The following is an 18,259-nucleotide window of genomic DNA, read 5'->3' on the forward strand; positions in this document are numbered from 1 at the left end:
GTCTTGCATATTATTTATCTATGTGTCTATGTTGGTCTCTTTTTCTAAATAATGGTGTCCTGTAAGCCTATTATTCTGACATATTATTTATGCATGACACAATAATAAAATTAAATCCATCAATCAATCTATTGCCCACCCCTGATCTGATTAAATTAACGTAGCGTCCCAGTTGTGTTTTGACTCCCAGCCAGGATGGAAATGTCACCCTCAGACAGACAACGCAACAAAATGCAGCAGCTTACGCAGAGAGAAGTGTAAATGTCAAGCAGTGATGAATAAAGGCTTTTATTTTGAAATGTAAATATGATTTCACAACCATCCTCTTCTCATTTTTCTTATTTTTTTTCTTCCTTGCAGAGAATGAGAGGCACCTGAAAAACGACTTGGTGAAATAGATGGAGATGTCATGCTCAAATTACCCGGACGCTCCTTCCGTCACACAGGAGCAGTGGGAGCTGTCTGAGGTGTCGTGCTGCAGCGTCTTTAAATTAATGAGCCATTTGTCAAGAGAGAATTCATCACAGACGCACACACACACACACACTCTTGGCTTGGTGTGAAATAGACTGATTCACGTCATTCTGTCCCCTGAGTGTTGTTGGTTTAACATGTCACAAAGGGAAAGGCTGTCAGACACTTGCTTAAGATGCATGGATGTAATATTGTTGCAGTATATTGTGGTATTATTTACTGTAATATAATAATCAACCCTGTGCTTTGATGAGGGAGTTTAGAAACTGAAGAGAGTGATTACAAAAAGGATAATAATATGATTATATGTTATGATCAACTTAAATCTATATAATGTAGTTATTTTGTATTATATAATATTTTAGATTTATATTGTTATTTTATCCCATTTTTTAGTCTATTTAAGTTTCTTGAAAGCAGGAGAACTGCTGTGTCCTATTTTTTATTCTATTTTTATGTTTACTATTATGCAACAAAAACACCAAGAAAAATTCCTTCTCTGTGTAAACTAACTTGGCAATAAACCACAATTCAGATTTTGGTTATCATGGAGCAATTGCAACACGGAGATATAAACACTAGATGGCGCTGTGTGAGAAAAAGTTGGATCTTAAACGCGCCACAAACTTCAAAGAAAAAGCCGAAAGCTCAAATTTTACATTTGCACCACCAAGTAAGGATTAATTAAGCCTTTTATATTAAAAACTTTAACTCAAATGTCTTTTAATATGTATTCTACGTGTTTAACTTGCTTTTAGACTTCAATTAACCAGAGTTTAATGGCATACATCGACATTAAAGCGTGAATTAAACGCAGGCGAGATGTTTTGTAGGAAGAAAATGTATCTCCACGTTGTGTGAGTCGATTTTTCTTCACACTCACTTTAATAAGACAAGCTAATGCATCAAATGTAAAGTCTGATTGATTGAGCTAATGTAATTTCCCGGCCATGGTATGATTTAACAGCGCGCAGGGGGCTCACTGATCCTGGATGTGTCAATCTGCGGCAGGAGCAGCTCTGCGCTCCCAGAGGAGGTCCTGCGGGGAGAGGATCACTGCACACCGGCCGAGGAGGCGACACAAACACGCAGGAAGCCAAACAGAGGACTTTCTGGCTCTCTCCCACGGGCTGCCTCGGTTAATTGTGATCACAGAGAGCGGGGTGGTCGCCGCCTGCATCTCTCTCCCTCTCTCTCTCATTCTCTCTCTCTCTCTCTCTCTCTGAGTGTGTGCTTGTGTGTGTGTGCGTGTGTGTGTGTTTGTGTGTGTGTGTGTCTCCCCTCCTCAGCGCACAGGCGCCCTGCACTCCAGTCTGCTGACACACCGGGAGGACAGTCCGCTCTACACGTCCGTGTCATTGGACTCTATGTGGATACAAAGCCCGCTGAACGCAGATCCATGGGGAGACTTTAGTGGGAACTGCAGCCTGCGATCACATACATGAAAACAGGTAAGGCACTTTGATTATTTCTAACGAGACATTTGTGGACAGCATGTTCCTTATATTTCAACTTGAAGTAGCTCTAATCCAGTAGGTGACATTCTTGATCGCTATTTGCTGTCATATCTCGGTTTATCTCTCGAATTAGACCAAACAGAGAGACATGTATTTACAATTTACCCCACAAACTCTTCTCACTGAGCAATCTTCGACTTAAAGCACTAAATCAGATTCTTTTAACTGTTAAATCCTCTCTGCCCTTATAAATTACGTCTGTGTTTTTACTTGGACACACTCATGTGAGTATAAATTAACATCCTAGACTAGATTATGAAGCTATAAACTGCCTGGGCTGTTAAATCCAGCATATGGCAGAAAGTCCCCAGATGAGCAGGGGACACAGTAAGACCGAGGACACAATCACTCTCTTGTGTGTGTGTGTGTGTGTGTGTGTGTGTCACTGTGTGTCTCTGTGTGTATATGTGTGTGTGAGGACGGTTTTATGATAATGAAAGTGGACCCGGTTGGCCAGGCCAGGCCAGTCCTGAACACAAAGATCATTCTCAACAAGTCCGGTACTGTGGGCGCCTGTGGGTGCTGAGGCAGCGAGTGTGTGTGACAGCACCATTATTCACGAGGATGCCTAATTGCATTAGTCTTAACACAGGATGGAAAAACTGTCTTGATAAGCTGACCTAAAAGGAAAAACAAAAATCTGTGCAGATGCTATCTTAGCTGGGCATGTTTATAATCGATTCCAGCATTAAATTAAAGAATTTCTGGAACATTTGGCGAACTAAAAGTGCACTTTAGCCACAGATAATCTTTAAAAGACAGTTATGTGTTATGTCCTTGCTGTTCCCAGATGTGTCCAGTGTTTAGCTTGCTAGAAACAAGGAATAATTTAAATAAAGGTCATTCAAAGAAAGAAAATTAGTTCAGATTCCACTTCCAGACATGTTTTGAATGTTTCGGCCTATATTTATCCTCTTCAGCAAAACAGGCCCGTTTGAAATTGAACTGACTCATTGCTTTGGACTCCTCAGTACAATAGAATCAATAAAAACAGCATCTAAGTAGTGATAGTAAACCAGCTGATTGATTCAGGAAATCATAGTCCTTCCGTGCAGCCTGGAGATGCTCATGAATCTTGCATGTGTACCTCCACTGTGTGTGTGTGTGTGTTTGTGTGTACACAGCGCACTCAAACAAAAGTGGAGAGAAATATAGGACACAATTGAAAGAATGCACATCACTTACAGGCCGTTACTTTAAGCAGCAGAATTCATTTGGGTGTAATGCATTGTACGGCTGTTTTACCGGAGAAGTAAAGGAGAACATGATTCAGATTTATCTTTCCTGGCACATAACGGAGATCAATAAGGAATAGGATTTTTCCTGTGTGTGTGGTGAAGGGGGGCGTCACACTATTTATTTCTAAAAGAGGAAAAAGGGAGCAGGAGATACAATTTGGCTTGTGTAAGAGACACACACACATCTTTTAGAGCGACTCCAGGAGGGGGAGGGGGGGGGGCACAGAAACAGACCGCCATGTATTGCTGACTCTCTGTTCAAATGCAATTCCTTAATGCACTCTGAGAGTCAGAGATCTAATAAGAAGTGGAAGAGCATCCTCCAATAATGAAACCCCACCTGCATCCCTGCTGCAGAGCGAGGGCCGGGGCTGAGAGGCTTCATAAATAACAGAGAGCAGACCTGACACGTGCTGCTCCAACGTCTGGGAACTGCCAATAATCCCTCTCATCTACTAAGATGCTGCTCTTGCAGAGTGAAGGGATGGAGGGGGAGGAAACACAGGCACAATGCTTAGTTTTAGTTTGCAGTCATCAAGTAAAAGCAGCCCAGTGCAGCAGCTTGACTCTATAAAACAGATCTGCGGAGAGAGATCAGGGATATTCAATCACCTTTTACTGATGAGGAGCTTTCCTGGATAATTTAGCAGCTAACTACAGGGGAGAGCAGCGCTTTCAGTTGGCAAATCATCTCGAATTGTATGCAGATTTTTCATGTTATTGTCCTGATTTCTGAAGTCAATAGTCCTAAATTGCTTCCACGCAGACTTAAAAACCTGTAATAACTTGCGGTGCTCCGCTATCCTCGTCTCCACTCAGGCGTTAATTTAGATGTTGTTGTCACAGGAGCGTTGTTGTGATACAAATTAATTTCCTCTCCAATATGTGAGATAAATCCCCCGTAGCAATTAACCTGCATTTGAGCAATTAACCTGTGCTTGTCGTATATCTAATAACTACACACTCTCCAGGCTCTGCTTCCTCTTTCCCAGCTTGGTCGATTTGAAATAGATTTTTGCCTCGAGTTCATTATACTTATGTTTTAGCATGGACTTTGATTTAGTACAAGAAAGGCATGTTAGAAAATCGCATGACTGCTTATTTATGTGTGATCTGGCAGCCATATAATAAACAGCATTGGTGCCTTTGTCATGCAGCTCTATGAAGAGAGTCTTTCTTCTGAGGCAGAATGTGACCCTCGCCGCTGTTCTTAAGCCTGACCCTGTGGTTGACAGAGCCGCGGGCTGTCCCTGGCTGCTATGAAAAGATAGCACTGTGTAGCCGAGCTCCGGAGATTGACCCAGCAGGCCCCGTGACTCTCCTGTTGTGTCTCTCAAAGAGTCTCATGAGCGTGATTTATTTAGTTCAGAAGTCGCCTCTTAAAGAGCGCCTTTCAAGCTGTAGTTACAGTACAGAGGAAGAAGTAAGGATAGGTGAACGCTAAGTACACGCCACTCCAATGACTAAGTGCTGTCGAATAAGCTAAAAGACTGCCTTCGTGACAGTAATCCGCTTTGCTCTTCAGTACACTAAATGGAGGTTTTCTTTCAATTGGCCATCTGCATCAGTGTGTGCGTGTCTGTTTTTGTATAGCGACCAAGAAGGAGAGAAGCTTTTTATCCCCCCCCCCCCTTCAGCTGCCGAGTGCCTGAAATATTTAACAGGGACTGCACTATTTTTGGGTTTGTGCTCGGTTTGTTCAGGAGCTTATGTAATATGTAGTTTTAGCTCAACATGCATGGTGCTGTTGTATACCAAAGGCACACCAGAGACTCGGCTAACTTCAGGGCGAGGATGCTGTAAACAATGTGATTCTGCAGCCATATCAAGGAGGCCGTCCAGTAAAACAGATCCCCTGCACCATCTGTGCTTTGATGAATTCAATTGCCATTTTTAAGACAGACTCTGGCGCGTCAAGGAAGCAGGGCCAATCCACATCTTCTCATGTTACTTGTTTCTAAGAGGTATCGATCAGCTCGCCTCTCTTCCCTCCAACTGTCCCCATCTCCCCCTATTTCTCTCTCAATTTGTCTCCCCTCTCCCTCTCCTCTGCTCTCTCCTCCGAGGTGTCAGATTCTCTGACTCATGCCCTGGTGTGGAGGATGGGAGGAAAAGCAGGGATGAAAGGGAAGAGAGAGGAAAGTCATTTTGCAGATAGAGAGAGTGACCTTCATCCAGTAAGAGGGATGGGATAAAAGCTAGAGTTAATACCCTGCCAAAGAGTATTCTCCAGCATGCCAAAAAAACCATTCAGAGTGATATACGGCGCCTAATAGAAGCTCTCTAATAATAAGGAGCATGCCATTGTAAGTCAAGGGAGGCAAATGAAGAGAAAATTCCAGCATTGAATCCAGAGGGATAAACAAGCTAGGGAAGCCAAACTGTATAATCGAATGAAAACAGCACTGCAGCATGTGACGTACTAAGCCAGATTTTCCTTCTGTAAGAGATCTAAAATGAGAAAGACCTGAGATGGAGAAGCAGCCGACCTATTTAAGGAAAAATTAGCCGCAACTATTGTGGAAATCGATTAATCGCTGCACTTCTCAAGCAGAAGGAGCCAGACATATTTTTGGGTTTACGCCTTCTACATGTGAGGATTTGCTGCTTTTCTTTCATCATCATCATCATCATCATTTATTTATTCAAATCATCTCAAAACACATTGAGGGGAGAACCTTATTTAAAATGGTGCCGAGGTTCAGACAAAAATAGAGCAAACAGAAGTGGAATCATCAGAGAAGGCTGGGGGGTAACAACAACACGGGGAGGAAACGGGGCTCAAACAAAGACAGTTCATTAGTTAGAAGGTAAAGGTGCAGGGAATTACAACGAGAGAGATGCAATGATGAATAAAGAAAAAGAAGAATTGAAATATTAAAAGTAATGACAATAAAAATCAGCATTAAACATTACAATACTCTCATCTTAAAGGTTTTTCTAGAGCAAATTCCAAGTGCCATAAAATCTGGAATATTAGACGCAGTCTGTTTTTGGGGGCATCCCAAGGTTTTCTATAAGCTATTTATTGATAAAAATATAAACTGGTATTTCAACACTATTTCAATTTATTTTCATTTTAAAACACATTCAAACACACACAAATTTCCATCTGTTTTCGCCATGTCGAGTTTGCAATCCTGCTAGCTACCGGTGCGGTGGCTAGCGGTGGCTAGCGGTGGCTAGCGGTAGCTGGCAGCCGACGGTGACGTTGATTGTTGTGACGGTGGCGGCTGCAGTGGCGATCGTGTACGGTGCATGTCGGTGCAACAATCAAGTTAGTTTTCCTCGCTTATAACAGTGTAATGTTGACATGTGGAGTCACCACTTCACAACCGGATAGCGCGATCGTCGGGGTAAAACACTGTAACACAATAACATACCTCTATCTGTGTTTTATACTGGTAAATTGGTCGCACCGGTATTTAGGACGCAGCCCGCTTTTTAGATGAAAAAAACTATATTAAAAGTGCATCTTATACACCAAATGTTATGTTATGTGGGGCACAGTAACAGACAGGATATCTTTCGTATATGATAGTTAAGTATATCTACATTTTGGACTGATAAATGTGAGGACATAACCTACTGTAAGGCGAAACAATAAATCCAGAACATAACCAGCAGATTAATCAATAATGCATAGAATCATGACCTGCAGCTCTAAGTGGGGATAAGGAGCGCTAAATGACAAGCGTATGGAGCAGTATTATATGTGTGCTGCAGCCTCGGTGTCCCCATGCTAACTAAAGCCAGTGTAAGTAACAGCTCAGACGGTGTCACTGTGTGTCTGGAACCAGCAGCCACATGGGAGATAACTATTGACAGCCCTGAAAGCTTCATTATCTGTACGTTTGTGTTGTTTCCCCCTCAGCTGGAGGCGATCAAAAGGAGGAAGTAACTCTGGTTAAGCTAATTCAGAGACGAGATCCTTCGCAAAAACAACTGAATCAACTCCCGATCAATGTATGCTTCTTGCAGAGTGGTCATGCTCTTTGAAGGGTGTACACTTACTCATAACCACTGAGCTAGCACTAACTAAACACTGCTGCTTCCTGACAGTCACACCAACTCATGGCTGAGGATAGACTGCAATAATAGAGTGTCAATTACGCCACTGTTCATTAGCCGTCCGATTCACTCGTAATTATGCAGATTGTGGAGTCAGATTGACGTGATTGTTAGTTGCGGTGACATGAAGCCCCGAAAGTATCGATTCACCCCGCTCTGAGATAGACAGACCGCCTTTTTAATTTGAACATGCAGTGTACTGTAGCTCCTCAGCTGTCACGAGAGTGCTGTTAAGTGGAATGACAGCGGGTATAATGGTGAGGAATCATCTGCTTTTGTGTATAGATTAGTGTCTGATATAGTCACATGTGATTAGGGAGACATCGCAGTGTTTTGGTTTAAACTAGAACCACTCGATTGTGCTCCAAATTCAACATGTCAGCCAGAAATCCCACACAGCTTTAGAAATTCCTGCATTAGTAATTTTGTCGCAGCACTTCCAATGAAAAGCTCGCATTGCAACTTTTTCCACTGCAGGAAATCATTCTGCTCCAAAGATTATGGATTAAAAATGCTGATAGTAGAGTATTTTATTCTAAATTATAACCTCATTTTATCACAACTTGACGAATTCATAATGTCAGCCAGAAATCCCACACAACTTTAGAAATTCCTGCATCAGTAATTTTGTCACAGAACTCAATGCAGCTTCTCAGCAGATTTGTTGGTATCTGCAGGAACTACTTTTTTCACCCGGATTATGAATTAAAAACACAGATATAACAGTGCTTTGTAATAAATTAGAACCACTTGGGGCGCTGGTTTAGCTCAGTTGGTAGAGCAGGCGCCCCGTGTACAGACGCTTCAGTCCTCGTCGCACTGATCGCAGGCTCGACTCCCAGTCTGCAGTTCATTTGGTGCATGTCGTCCCCCACTCTCTCCTCCCCATATTTCCTGTCTCTCTTCAGCTGTCCTATCAATAAAGCCAAAAAGCCAAAAAAATCATCTTAAATAAATAAATAAATAAATTAGAACCCCTTGATTGTGCTCCAAATTCATAATGTCAGCCAGAAATCCCACACAGTTTCAGAAATTCCTGCATCAGTAATTTTGTCGCAGCACTTCCAATGAGGACCTTGCAGATTTTTATCACTCTGTACAAAACACAGATTATGGATTAAAATGCTGATATTACAGTTTTATAATATTAACTATAGCCTCTTGGCAAACTCATCATGTCAGCCAGAAGTTCCTACATCAGTAATTTTGTCACAGCCTTCCCAAAGTAAAACTCTCATTCCAACTTTCCATCAGATGTGTTGATATCTGCGGGAAATCTTGTAGTTTTATTCACCCTTTACAACCCCACAGATTATGGCTTAAAACACTCACTGCCTCAGGGTAATCTTATCAGCGTCAGCCCACATTTAGGTGCAGTGGCTGCTGGCCTCCTCTCTGCTGCAGGGAAGCCGATCTGGCTCCAGGAGCAGCAGGCGGCCCCGGGGTCTGATAACCCTCTCTGGAGCCTTGTGGTTGACAGGCGGCTCGCTCTGCAGGGCTGACACGGCTATGCTTTAACACCAGATGAAGCCGGGGGCTGATAGGAGAGGACGGTCCCCTCTGCGCCGAGGGCTGACCCCTCCCATTATATGTGACAGAGCCGAGACAAGACACGGCGAGAGATGAAACACTGCTCTTTAATTTCAAGCCTCTCCTGTTTCACAACTAAAACCCTCTCTCCCTCTGTCGCTTCCTTTTTTCTCTCACAGCTCAGAGGAGACAGATGGAAGTGTAGGCATGGAGAAGAAATCAATGACTTTTAAGTATTAATGTTGTGATTTTTTTGCTGTCAATAATTGAGTCATACGATACAGGGGTGTAACATTACATGGCTGTGGATCGCTGTACGGATTCTATTATCAACTATTCACCAATATTATTACAAATGGAAACATCAATAATCAACAATCCATATCATCATCGTTACGATACACTAACTGGTATATCGCTTGACCGATACATGTAATTTTTTCTTTGCATTAAATGAGCATTATGGATCGTCTTATATTGATCGCAGGTTTCTTAATTGAAGTGAATGAAACTCATTTTAAAGCTGACTAGAAGTTTCGCATCAAGATGAAACTTTGGATTTACACCCTAATATGGTTTATGTACACTGTTGGGAGGCTAACTTTAAAAATGTATTCTGATACAGTTACTAATTACCTTTAAAAAATGTTATCAGTAAGCTAATCCAAGTATCACAATTTTAAAAGTAACTGATTACTTTCAGTAACTTTTGAATTACTTTAACACTAAATCTGCAAATAAAGAGAAAAGAAATGTCAATACTTTTGTGATGTGATAGCACTAATTATGCGCATTTAAATGTACTTTATTAAGAATGCTATTCACACTACTTCACACTCAAACTTCAAGTAAACTCTCATAAACTTATTCCAGTCTGCAGCTTGTGTTTTTACCCACGCCATCCCGTCCGCGGCCATCACCAGAGTCACCAGCTATTTTTCAGTAGTGGCAGAAGAAGACGACAGGTTAGCTAACATTTGGAGTTCTGTGCAGCTAACGTCAGAGATTGGTCTTACCTGTAAATGTTTCTTTAAATAAGTTGTCGAGTCCCTGGATAATGACAGCGTTTTCACAGCCTGTACGGCGATGTCGCTCCCATTTTCCCCTTTGTAGACAAAATGACCCCAGTGAGAGCATTTTTTTCACCACAGGCCATGGCAACCAGAGACTGTTGATGGCAACTTTGAGGAGTCCTGTGGCAAGACTTGTGTGTTGTGAAGTGTCGTAACATGTGCGACTTAGAAATGATGTTACAGAGCATCTTTGGTATTATATTGTCGTCATTTTAAAATGTATTTTAATTGTAATCCTGCTAATAATCCCCATTTTTAACAAATGTATATAATTACCTCTTTTTTTCTGTAACTGTAACAGAATACAGTTGCCTTTTTGTTGTATCCTAACACTGTAATCAGTTACTCTCCAAGCCTGTATATGTATATGTAACTTAAAGTCCCGGAAATAAGCTTCTTACCATCAACAGTGGGGTCCTTCATGAACACATGAAAAAATTGAACCACTGACGATCATTTGACACGAGAGATTTTTGCCCTTTGTTTGATGTATCTGCTCTTCTCAGTGGATTAAAATGGGCGGGGCCCTGTTGGGAAAAAGTGATGTCATCTATTCCCCTGGTTGTTTACTTCAGCTGCCAGTGCTGTAAGCCCGCTCGCTGACACCATCACGAGGCAGTAGACTTCTTTAGCTCTTGTTTGTTGTGAATATTTAATGTAACTGATGTCATTATTTTAACCGATTCTTCAAGGCGTTTATAACATCTTTATTTACCGAGCAGTAAGTGTACGCTCCATTTGAACAAGATCCTTATGTTGCATATGCACTCCTCTCTCTGCTGCACGGCTCATAAAGCAATATAACTGATGAATCCCAGCAATCCTTGTGGCTGTGATGTGGGTAAAGCTAATCCAAACATGCAGCGCCTCTTTGAATATTTCATTCACATGGAATTGAGTCTATTTAATCAAGAAGCCTCTGCAGAAAGTCAAAAATGATGCTGGAATTTAAGTATTCATGGTGAATGTGCAGTGGCTAGCAGTGTTAGTCCAATAACTCCAAGTGTTAAGAGCTCCTTCTCACACGCTCGGGCACCGTTTGTAGTCAAATTCATAGACAGAAACTCCAAATGGCTTGTTTACTTGTGTTGTTTGCTCCCTGAGGGTCTCATTTAACTTTAACTGGCTGACCAGTGCTGAAGGAGGACTTTGTTTATTTCCCCTCTTGTGCTGTTTGCGTGTTTTCCTTCATCATCGTCTCAGGACGTCACGCTCTCATTGTGTCATCGCTTGTACTCAAACACAGCAGCACTTTGAGTCTATCATGACAGATAACTGCAGAAAGTCCTCCTGTGGAACTTTAGATCAAAGCCTCTCTTGTGTTTCAACAGGACACTTTTTATGTGTGTGTGTGTGTGCGTGTGTGTGTGTGTGTGAATAGTTGGCTCCTTTCATCCCGGCAGCTGTATGCGGGTACGTGTGTGTTTTGTTTTGGTGCACACGTCTGTCTGTCTGTCTCCATGTGTGTGTCGGGGTCGTGCAAGCGTGTGTGCGTGTAAATGGTCTCTCACCTCTTGGCCTTCCCGTGCGCGTGTACACACGTTGACACCCTCTCACTTACTGCTCTATATGTGCCCACCCGGGGGACACCCTATCCGCTCTGCCTCTGTGTGTTTATCGAGCAGACACTCAATACCCTCCGACGCCCCTGCGTGTACTGTATGCAAAGGGGGGGGGGAACCCTGTTTCCATCAATCACCATGGAGACCAGGCATGTTGTCCTCATTCCTTCCTCATTTCCTCTAAGCCGTCTGTTTGCCGGGTGTGTGAGGGACACGGCGGCCTCAGAACAGGTGTCCAGTCCTCCAGACAAGCAGGTTGTACAACATCCTTTTCATCTCCACGGTCTCTCTGGCTTGGATGCTCTCGAAAAACATGGCAAGAAAAAAAAACATTGCTGCCGGCTGTCAAGGGATGCATGCTGGTTGCTTTTATCCGTGACATCTTTGATGTATGCGTCATAGAAGGGATACAAAAACACCTCTGGATATCTTAAAGGGAAATAGTTTATACATCTTTGGGTGATAAATTGGGTCTTAATTTATTTGGTTTCTAAGGTTACAAGAGTCTTTGAAGCACAAATATATAGCATGTATCTCTGGTTTCTACAACTATTTTATGTATTTTTAGATACTTTTCTGCAGGGGAGCTTTATGTCCTCTGAATCTAATGATTGTTTTCATTATAATTCAATCTGACCCTAATTTTCTTGAGTATTGATTAATGATTAGACAATGAAATATGGCATGAAAATACTAAAAATGCACATCCTGGTGTCCCTGAAGCTGTGATGTTGTCTTCAGATGTTCTGTTGTGTCTCACTATCAGCCTAAACCCTCAAGATAATTGATCTACTATCAAAGCAAAGCAGCAAATCCACATTTGAGAGGCTAGAATCAGCAGATTTCTGTGTTTTTCTCCTTAAAAAAGGATTAAACCATCGTCAAAATAGTGGCAAATTAATTTTCTTTTAATCAAGTCAATGATTTATCATTTGATCTTAGTCTTACATCAAGGGTAAGAGTACAAAACATACTAATTAGTGTTATTTTTCTGACTTTTTTTACTTGCTTTATTGCCGCCCAGTTTAGCTTCTGCTTTATTTTTTGGTGGTTTAAATCACTGGGTTTGATTGTTGCTTTATTTAGAGCCTATTTGATTCTCTGGCCGCTCGTGTGTCTTTCGACGTTAGACTAACATGTTGTGATGTCATCACAAACTGCGATAAACTGTGATTTTCTTTTAAATTTAGTTGCTATTACTAATGACTCCACAGCAGACAAAGGCCTCGCCTCTTATGTCCATTTATTTTCGTGTCAGTCATTTGGTTTCACAGAGTAATGCTTAACTCAGTGTATAAAAGATGAATAAAAGCAGTGACTCGTGTCGAGGAGCCCCGGCGCACAGGATGCAGTCAGGCAGAGCAGGACCAAGGTTACGCAGCCAGTGACGGCGCGGACAGCCTCTCCGCCTCTCTCGCCTGCTCTGACTGTATTCTGGCAGCCGGGGGATGCAGTCTGCACATTGCTAATTCCCTGTTCTGAGTTAGCGGGTCTAATTTAGAACAGAGGGGCTCTGTTCATCCTGGAACGCTGCTGCTCGGGATTCTGGAAATGAGGAGTTCAGAGGCTCTCCGCCCTCACACAGACACAGAGCATATGCCTTGTTATCAACCCACAGAGCAGCACATAATGATCCCTCCAACCATTAGCTCCTAATGCAATAAAGTGCTAACATTTTAGCCATGCCCTTCAGTGCCTTAAGATAATGAAGTTAGCCCACGGGTTGCACAAATGTGCTCTGTGATAACACATGTGTTCAGGATGCATCGATCAAGCTTACAGTCGGGATTCTTTGCACTTTTATCTGTAGCTGACAGCGAGCAAAATGTTCCCTTTTTTGTTTATCTCCAGTCGACCCCCCCAGGCTTTGTTTGATATTTATGGAAATTGTATGGAGATGAGCTTCTAACTGATAGTTTTATAAGTCAATCATAAGAGCGTCTCATGAAAGCGCAGAGGAAGTTTGATTTGGTGCAATGATCTAATCCAGTCAGATGACACTCTGCCCCACTTTCTGCCACATTATGACGGGCTGCCATGTTAGACTGTGCCGCTGCCATGGTGGGAATGTAAAACCCCATACGTGCAGTCAGGCTCTGTGACATCTCGAGAAGGATGTGTGTGAGCATTTGAACATGTCTTAGCAAGCATTCAGTGCATAAATAAATCAGCGAAGCAGCGATGGCCTTGTGCACTAAGCAAAAGCAATAAACCTGCCCACAGTAAGACGAGTCTCTCAGGAACCGAGTCTCATTTAAAATAACATCCATTTATTAAACATGATCTCTTCACATTGCTCACCACATCCACAGACAGCATGCAGATTTATAAGAGGAGACACACACACACATGTCAGGCAATGTCAGCAGTGGGCTGGTTTACAGTGGCTCTGTAGGCTGGCTGGAATGCACTTGGCAGACAAACAAGTGGCCTTGATGAGTGAAAAATGAGAAGAGCGCTTTTATTACTGTGTTGTTGTTGCTGAATATGAGAGCTTAACATCCATGACGAGCAAGGAGCCCACTGTCAGGTGTGGTTTCTCTTCACATATCTGAATTGAATCATTAAAATAAAAATCCATTTTATTTTAGTAAAGTAGATCTGATACAATAAGTCAATTATGATACGCCCGCAGAGATTTCAATGTCAAAACTAAAATATATATCTACACTCTATTGATGGATTGGCACAAAATTTTGTACAGGCATTCATGGTACCCATATGCTTCATTCTTATTACTTAGAGATCGACTGACTTCTCTTTTAGTGCCACTCTGAGGTTAACATTATTGTTTTTTAGACATATAACTCAACAGCAGTTAAATGGAATGGTCTGAGATTTGGTGCAAACGTTCATTCGGCCCAAAGGATACATCTTTATCACTTTGGTGATCCCCTGATTTTTCACCTAGCTTCACCAGCAGGTCAAAGTTTCGCCTTTGTTTTTTTGTGTTGCTTTTTTTGTCTTTACTGGATAGGACAGCTGAAGAGAGACAGGAAGTATGGGGAGTAGAGAGTGGGGGATGACATGCAACTATTAATTAATGCAACAATGCGTTGATGACTGTAGCCTTTGTACGTGGGGCGCCTGCTCTACCAACTGAGCGAAACCAGTGCTCCGTCAAAGTTTCTACTTATCTACTTATTTTTTGCAGACTTATCTGGTTCCAAGGTGACGTATCCTAAAACTGCATTCATCTCTAAAACTGTACCAGAAAAAATCTGCATGCTTGCACTGTTATTCTGTGCATGTTAGCATGCTGATGTTAGCATTTTACTCCTCAAAGTCAAGTCCATTTTGTGCATAAAGCCCAATTTCACTAATTACATTATCTTCAGGGAATCAGGGGTTAAAGGCCCCATCTTAGTGTTTTTTTAGTCCTTTTTTTGTGGCCATTTTGCCAATATTGATAGGACAGTTGAAGAGAGACAGGAAATATGGGGAGAAGAGATTGGGAGACGACATGCAGCAAAGGGCAGAGGGCGGGGGTCGAGCCTGTGGTCGCTACGTCACAGACTGTAGCCTCTGTGTTTGCGGCGCCTGCTCTACCGACTGAGCTAGACCAACGCCCCAAGGGCTTCATCTTTCTTGGTCAAGAACAAATGACTAACACTCAACTTTCAAAATCCTTTTACAAAAAGCAATTAAGGAAATATAAATTGCATGTATTAAAAAAAAAAGCGAGTGAAGAGACGATTGAAATAGACTTCAATGTCACGTTCTGCTGACTGACACGTGCTGGGGCACATTTTTTAGACATTTCCTCTTGCAAGACGTTCACAGTGATTCACTCAGGTTGTTTACATGTGACGAGACACACAGAGCTGTGTTACAAATTTAAATAAGAGAACTTGAGAGAGAAACACAGTATCATTCCTCGTCCGCACGCAGCTGGCCAATCACTTCGTGAAGCGGTGCAAGTTTCTGATTGCCTGTGTCAGGGAGTTGAAGAAAAGGTCGGACACGAGGTGTGGGAGGAGCGGATTTCTGAAGCTATTCATCCACAAAGCAGGCAGTTCTTCTGACGCTGTGAACCAGCAGCATTATGTTTTTGAGGATTTGCTTCTTTTCTTTGATTCAGATGAAACTGAATCTGTGTTGGTTTTGACTGTTGCTTGGACAAAATAAGACATATGAGGACACTTAAGGTTTCTAGGCTGTTGTGATTATTTTTTACAATTTTCTGACATTTAATACATCAAATGAATGAATTACTTAATCAATTAATTCAGCCAATAATCAGTGCATTTGATGGTAAACAGATTCATCATTAACTGCAGGCCACATTGAAAGCACTGTCCTCTGGGAAACCATCATTGCCTTTAAGTTCTCTTAATCACACAGCAACTAAAGCGAAGCTATTTTTGTCGCGTATATTTATCTTTCCGCTGACAAATGTAAGTAAAAATAAATCAAGGAGAAACATGAATTATTCCATAAACTAATTATACACATCAAGCTGAGACTGTGAGCCGCCAGGTGACTCACATTTATCATCCCACCGTGTGTCACATTACTGACATGCACGTAGCTGCTGCCACATTGTCATTCTGGCAACAGTGCAGATGCTTCTCATTTGCTGTCTGTGTATGAATCGTGTTTCGTCTCCACATTACAGGGTTTTTTTCTCTCTCCTGAGTGACTTTGACGGAGGGGATAAAACCACGTCCACAAAGACTCCAAACATTTTCACTTTTATAAACTATTACAAATTGATTAACTTTGCATGAATCTCAAGCCGCGCTCATACCAAAGTAATTTTTTTTTTTGTCATCCAATTCTGAAAAATCACTCGGCTCGCTGTGAGATGTCCGTTAATGAAGACACAGATAGAGTATTAGTCACCGATGGCCACCCACTGTCTGTTAGTAGGACCCCAGAGCTCTGATGAGAAGCAACATCGCTGACACTGCTGCTGCTTCTGGTCAATATCCTGCACACACACTGGTCCTCATTATCACTTTGTTATGAATCTCCATCAATATTACATGGTCTCAAACTAATGAAGTGGATCCTCACAGAGATACTTGATTTCTGTGTTCTTCCAGAGGCCTTCGCTGTGTTCGAGTGTCTTTGATTTCTTTTCATGTGAACGTCTTTGATCTCAGGAAATTATCATTCAGTCAACAATGCACTAAGAAACAAGGTCTAGAGAAATTAACTAGAACACAGCTATTAGTTTTAATTTTAGCTATTTTTTTATTTTGAGTGTATTCTTTTATAGAGATCAAAACTTTATTTTGAAACTCAGCCGTTCCTTCCTCCCTCAGAGCAGCACTGAAGGACCTCGGAGAGCCACAGAACGAGTGCTGGCCTTCGTCTGACTGTGTGACCAGCGAATGAGCCTTGTTCATGCGTCTCCCTGCGTGCCACTCCCACACCACTATGAACTGTGAGCAGGACTTTGGAGACGGGGGCTTGGGAGTGACCCTCACACTACGACTGCTCATGCATGGAAAGGTACGAGGAGCCTCCTGCTCACACTTTGTGCATTAATGACTGTGTGCACGCTGCAGCACTTTCGACTCTCTTAAGCAGAAAATTTGCCACAGCGTCATAAATTAAATAGTAAAAAAAAAAATTGATAAATAATGGAAAGTTAGTGTAAAGATAAGAAATGTTTTTATTGTCTAAAGTGTATTAAATGTTTGTAATTTCCTTTTTGTCTCTGATTTTAGGAGGTCGGCAGCATCATAGGAAAGGTGAGAATACCTATTTTTATTCTATTCTTTTAAAAACCTGCTTTTTAAAACTTCCTTCGGTGATTGTTGTTGTGCTTCGGATATTTCTGTTTACTTTAGTTTATTAGCTTCACACAAGAATCAAAAAGATACAGAGTACATGAAACAAATGACAAAAGCATGTGTGTGGATGTGGTAGAAACCTGTAAATGGCTTATAATAAAACCACATCCAGAGGTCATAAAAACTGTGATACAAACCACCGAGACGACCTGAACACCAGTTTTTATCACATATGAAAGTACAGAAGTGAAGTTTACAAAATAAAGAGGGAAAAGTGGAAAGAAACAACGAAATGTTGCTGAACAGTGGAGTGACAAACAATAGTGATCATTACTGTTCCAAATAAGGTTTTGACAGCAGAAGTCTTTTTTGTACATAGACAGTGACACAAAGGATTTGATTAAATAAGCATTTTCATTCTATAAAATAACTCCCCTTACTATCGACAACTGACCAGAAGATGTTTTATACAAAAGCACATGGAGATGTTCAGCCTGTCTAGAAGGATAATTAAGTGATTGTGAATTGTTAACAAAGAAGTGTCTGAAAAAACGAGTGAATCTGTGTTATTAAATAACCATTTAACGACAGGCGAAAATAGTCAACAACTGTAATTTGAGAAAGAGAGGAGCACTTTGTGCAGCAGAGTTGGAAAAAGTAGCCAATCTAATAAACAGTTTTTGCAGTTATAATATTATTAATATTCTTTGTAGATAAGTTGGAAAGGTACTTGCCTATACAATATTACATTATGATAAATATGGATAAATTAAACTATAATGTAATGTTAAGAAACCTTATTTTTATTCAAATACCAGAGATTTAGTGACCAACCTGTTCTCTCCAAGTGAGTCTGTGATCAATCTGAATACCCAAAAAACTTTGATAATTTCATCATTGTGAATATAAAGTTTTATTTGTTCAATGTCATATTTTTTATGACCTGCAAGCAAAATAAAATGAAATATTTTTTTGACATTTACAGACAACTTATTTGTTTGAAACCATTTATTTGAAAGATCATGATTTATTTCTCCAATGCGAGTTGTT

At 41.3% G+C, this 18,259-nt stretch overlaps 1 protein-coding gene across 2 annotated transcripts in view; it reads left to right on the top strand.

Moving 5' to 3' along the window:
• Positions 1–1,103: 1,103 nt before the first annotated feature.
• The window catches only part of LOC138589624 (poly(rC)-binding protein 4-like), a 46,806-nt gene continuing 29,650 nt past the window's right edge, over positions 1,104–18,259 (top strand). The window contains exons 1-4 of one of the 2 annotated variants that reach the window (XM_069660008.1): positions 1,104–1,331; positions 1,442–1,925; positions 16,736–16,925; positions 17,144–17,167. In XM_069660008.1, coding sequence (XP_069516109.1) covers positions 16,818–16,925; positions 17,144–17,167 — 132 coding nt within the window. In that variant the 5' untranslated portion in view covers positions 1,104–1,331; positions 1,442–1,925; positions 16,736–16,817. The remainder of the gene's footprint in view (positions 1,332–1,441; positions 1,926–16,735; positions 16,926–17,143; positions 17,168–18,259) is intronic. The other variant, XM_069660009.1, reaches the window with a different exon arrangement.

The sequence above is a fragment of the Semicossyphus pulcher genome, unplaced genomic scaffold (genome assembly GCF_022749685.1).
Source record: "Semicossyphus pulcher isolate SPU_LCO1_2020_fin unplaced genomic scaffold, fSemPul1.0.p SCAF_13, whole genome shotgun sequence".
NCBI lineage: Eukaryota > Metazoa > Chordata > Actinopteri > Labriformes > Labridae > Semicossyphus > Semicossyphus pulcher.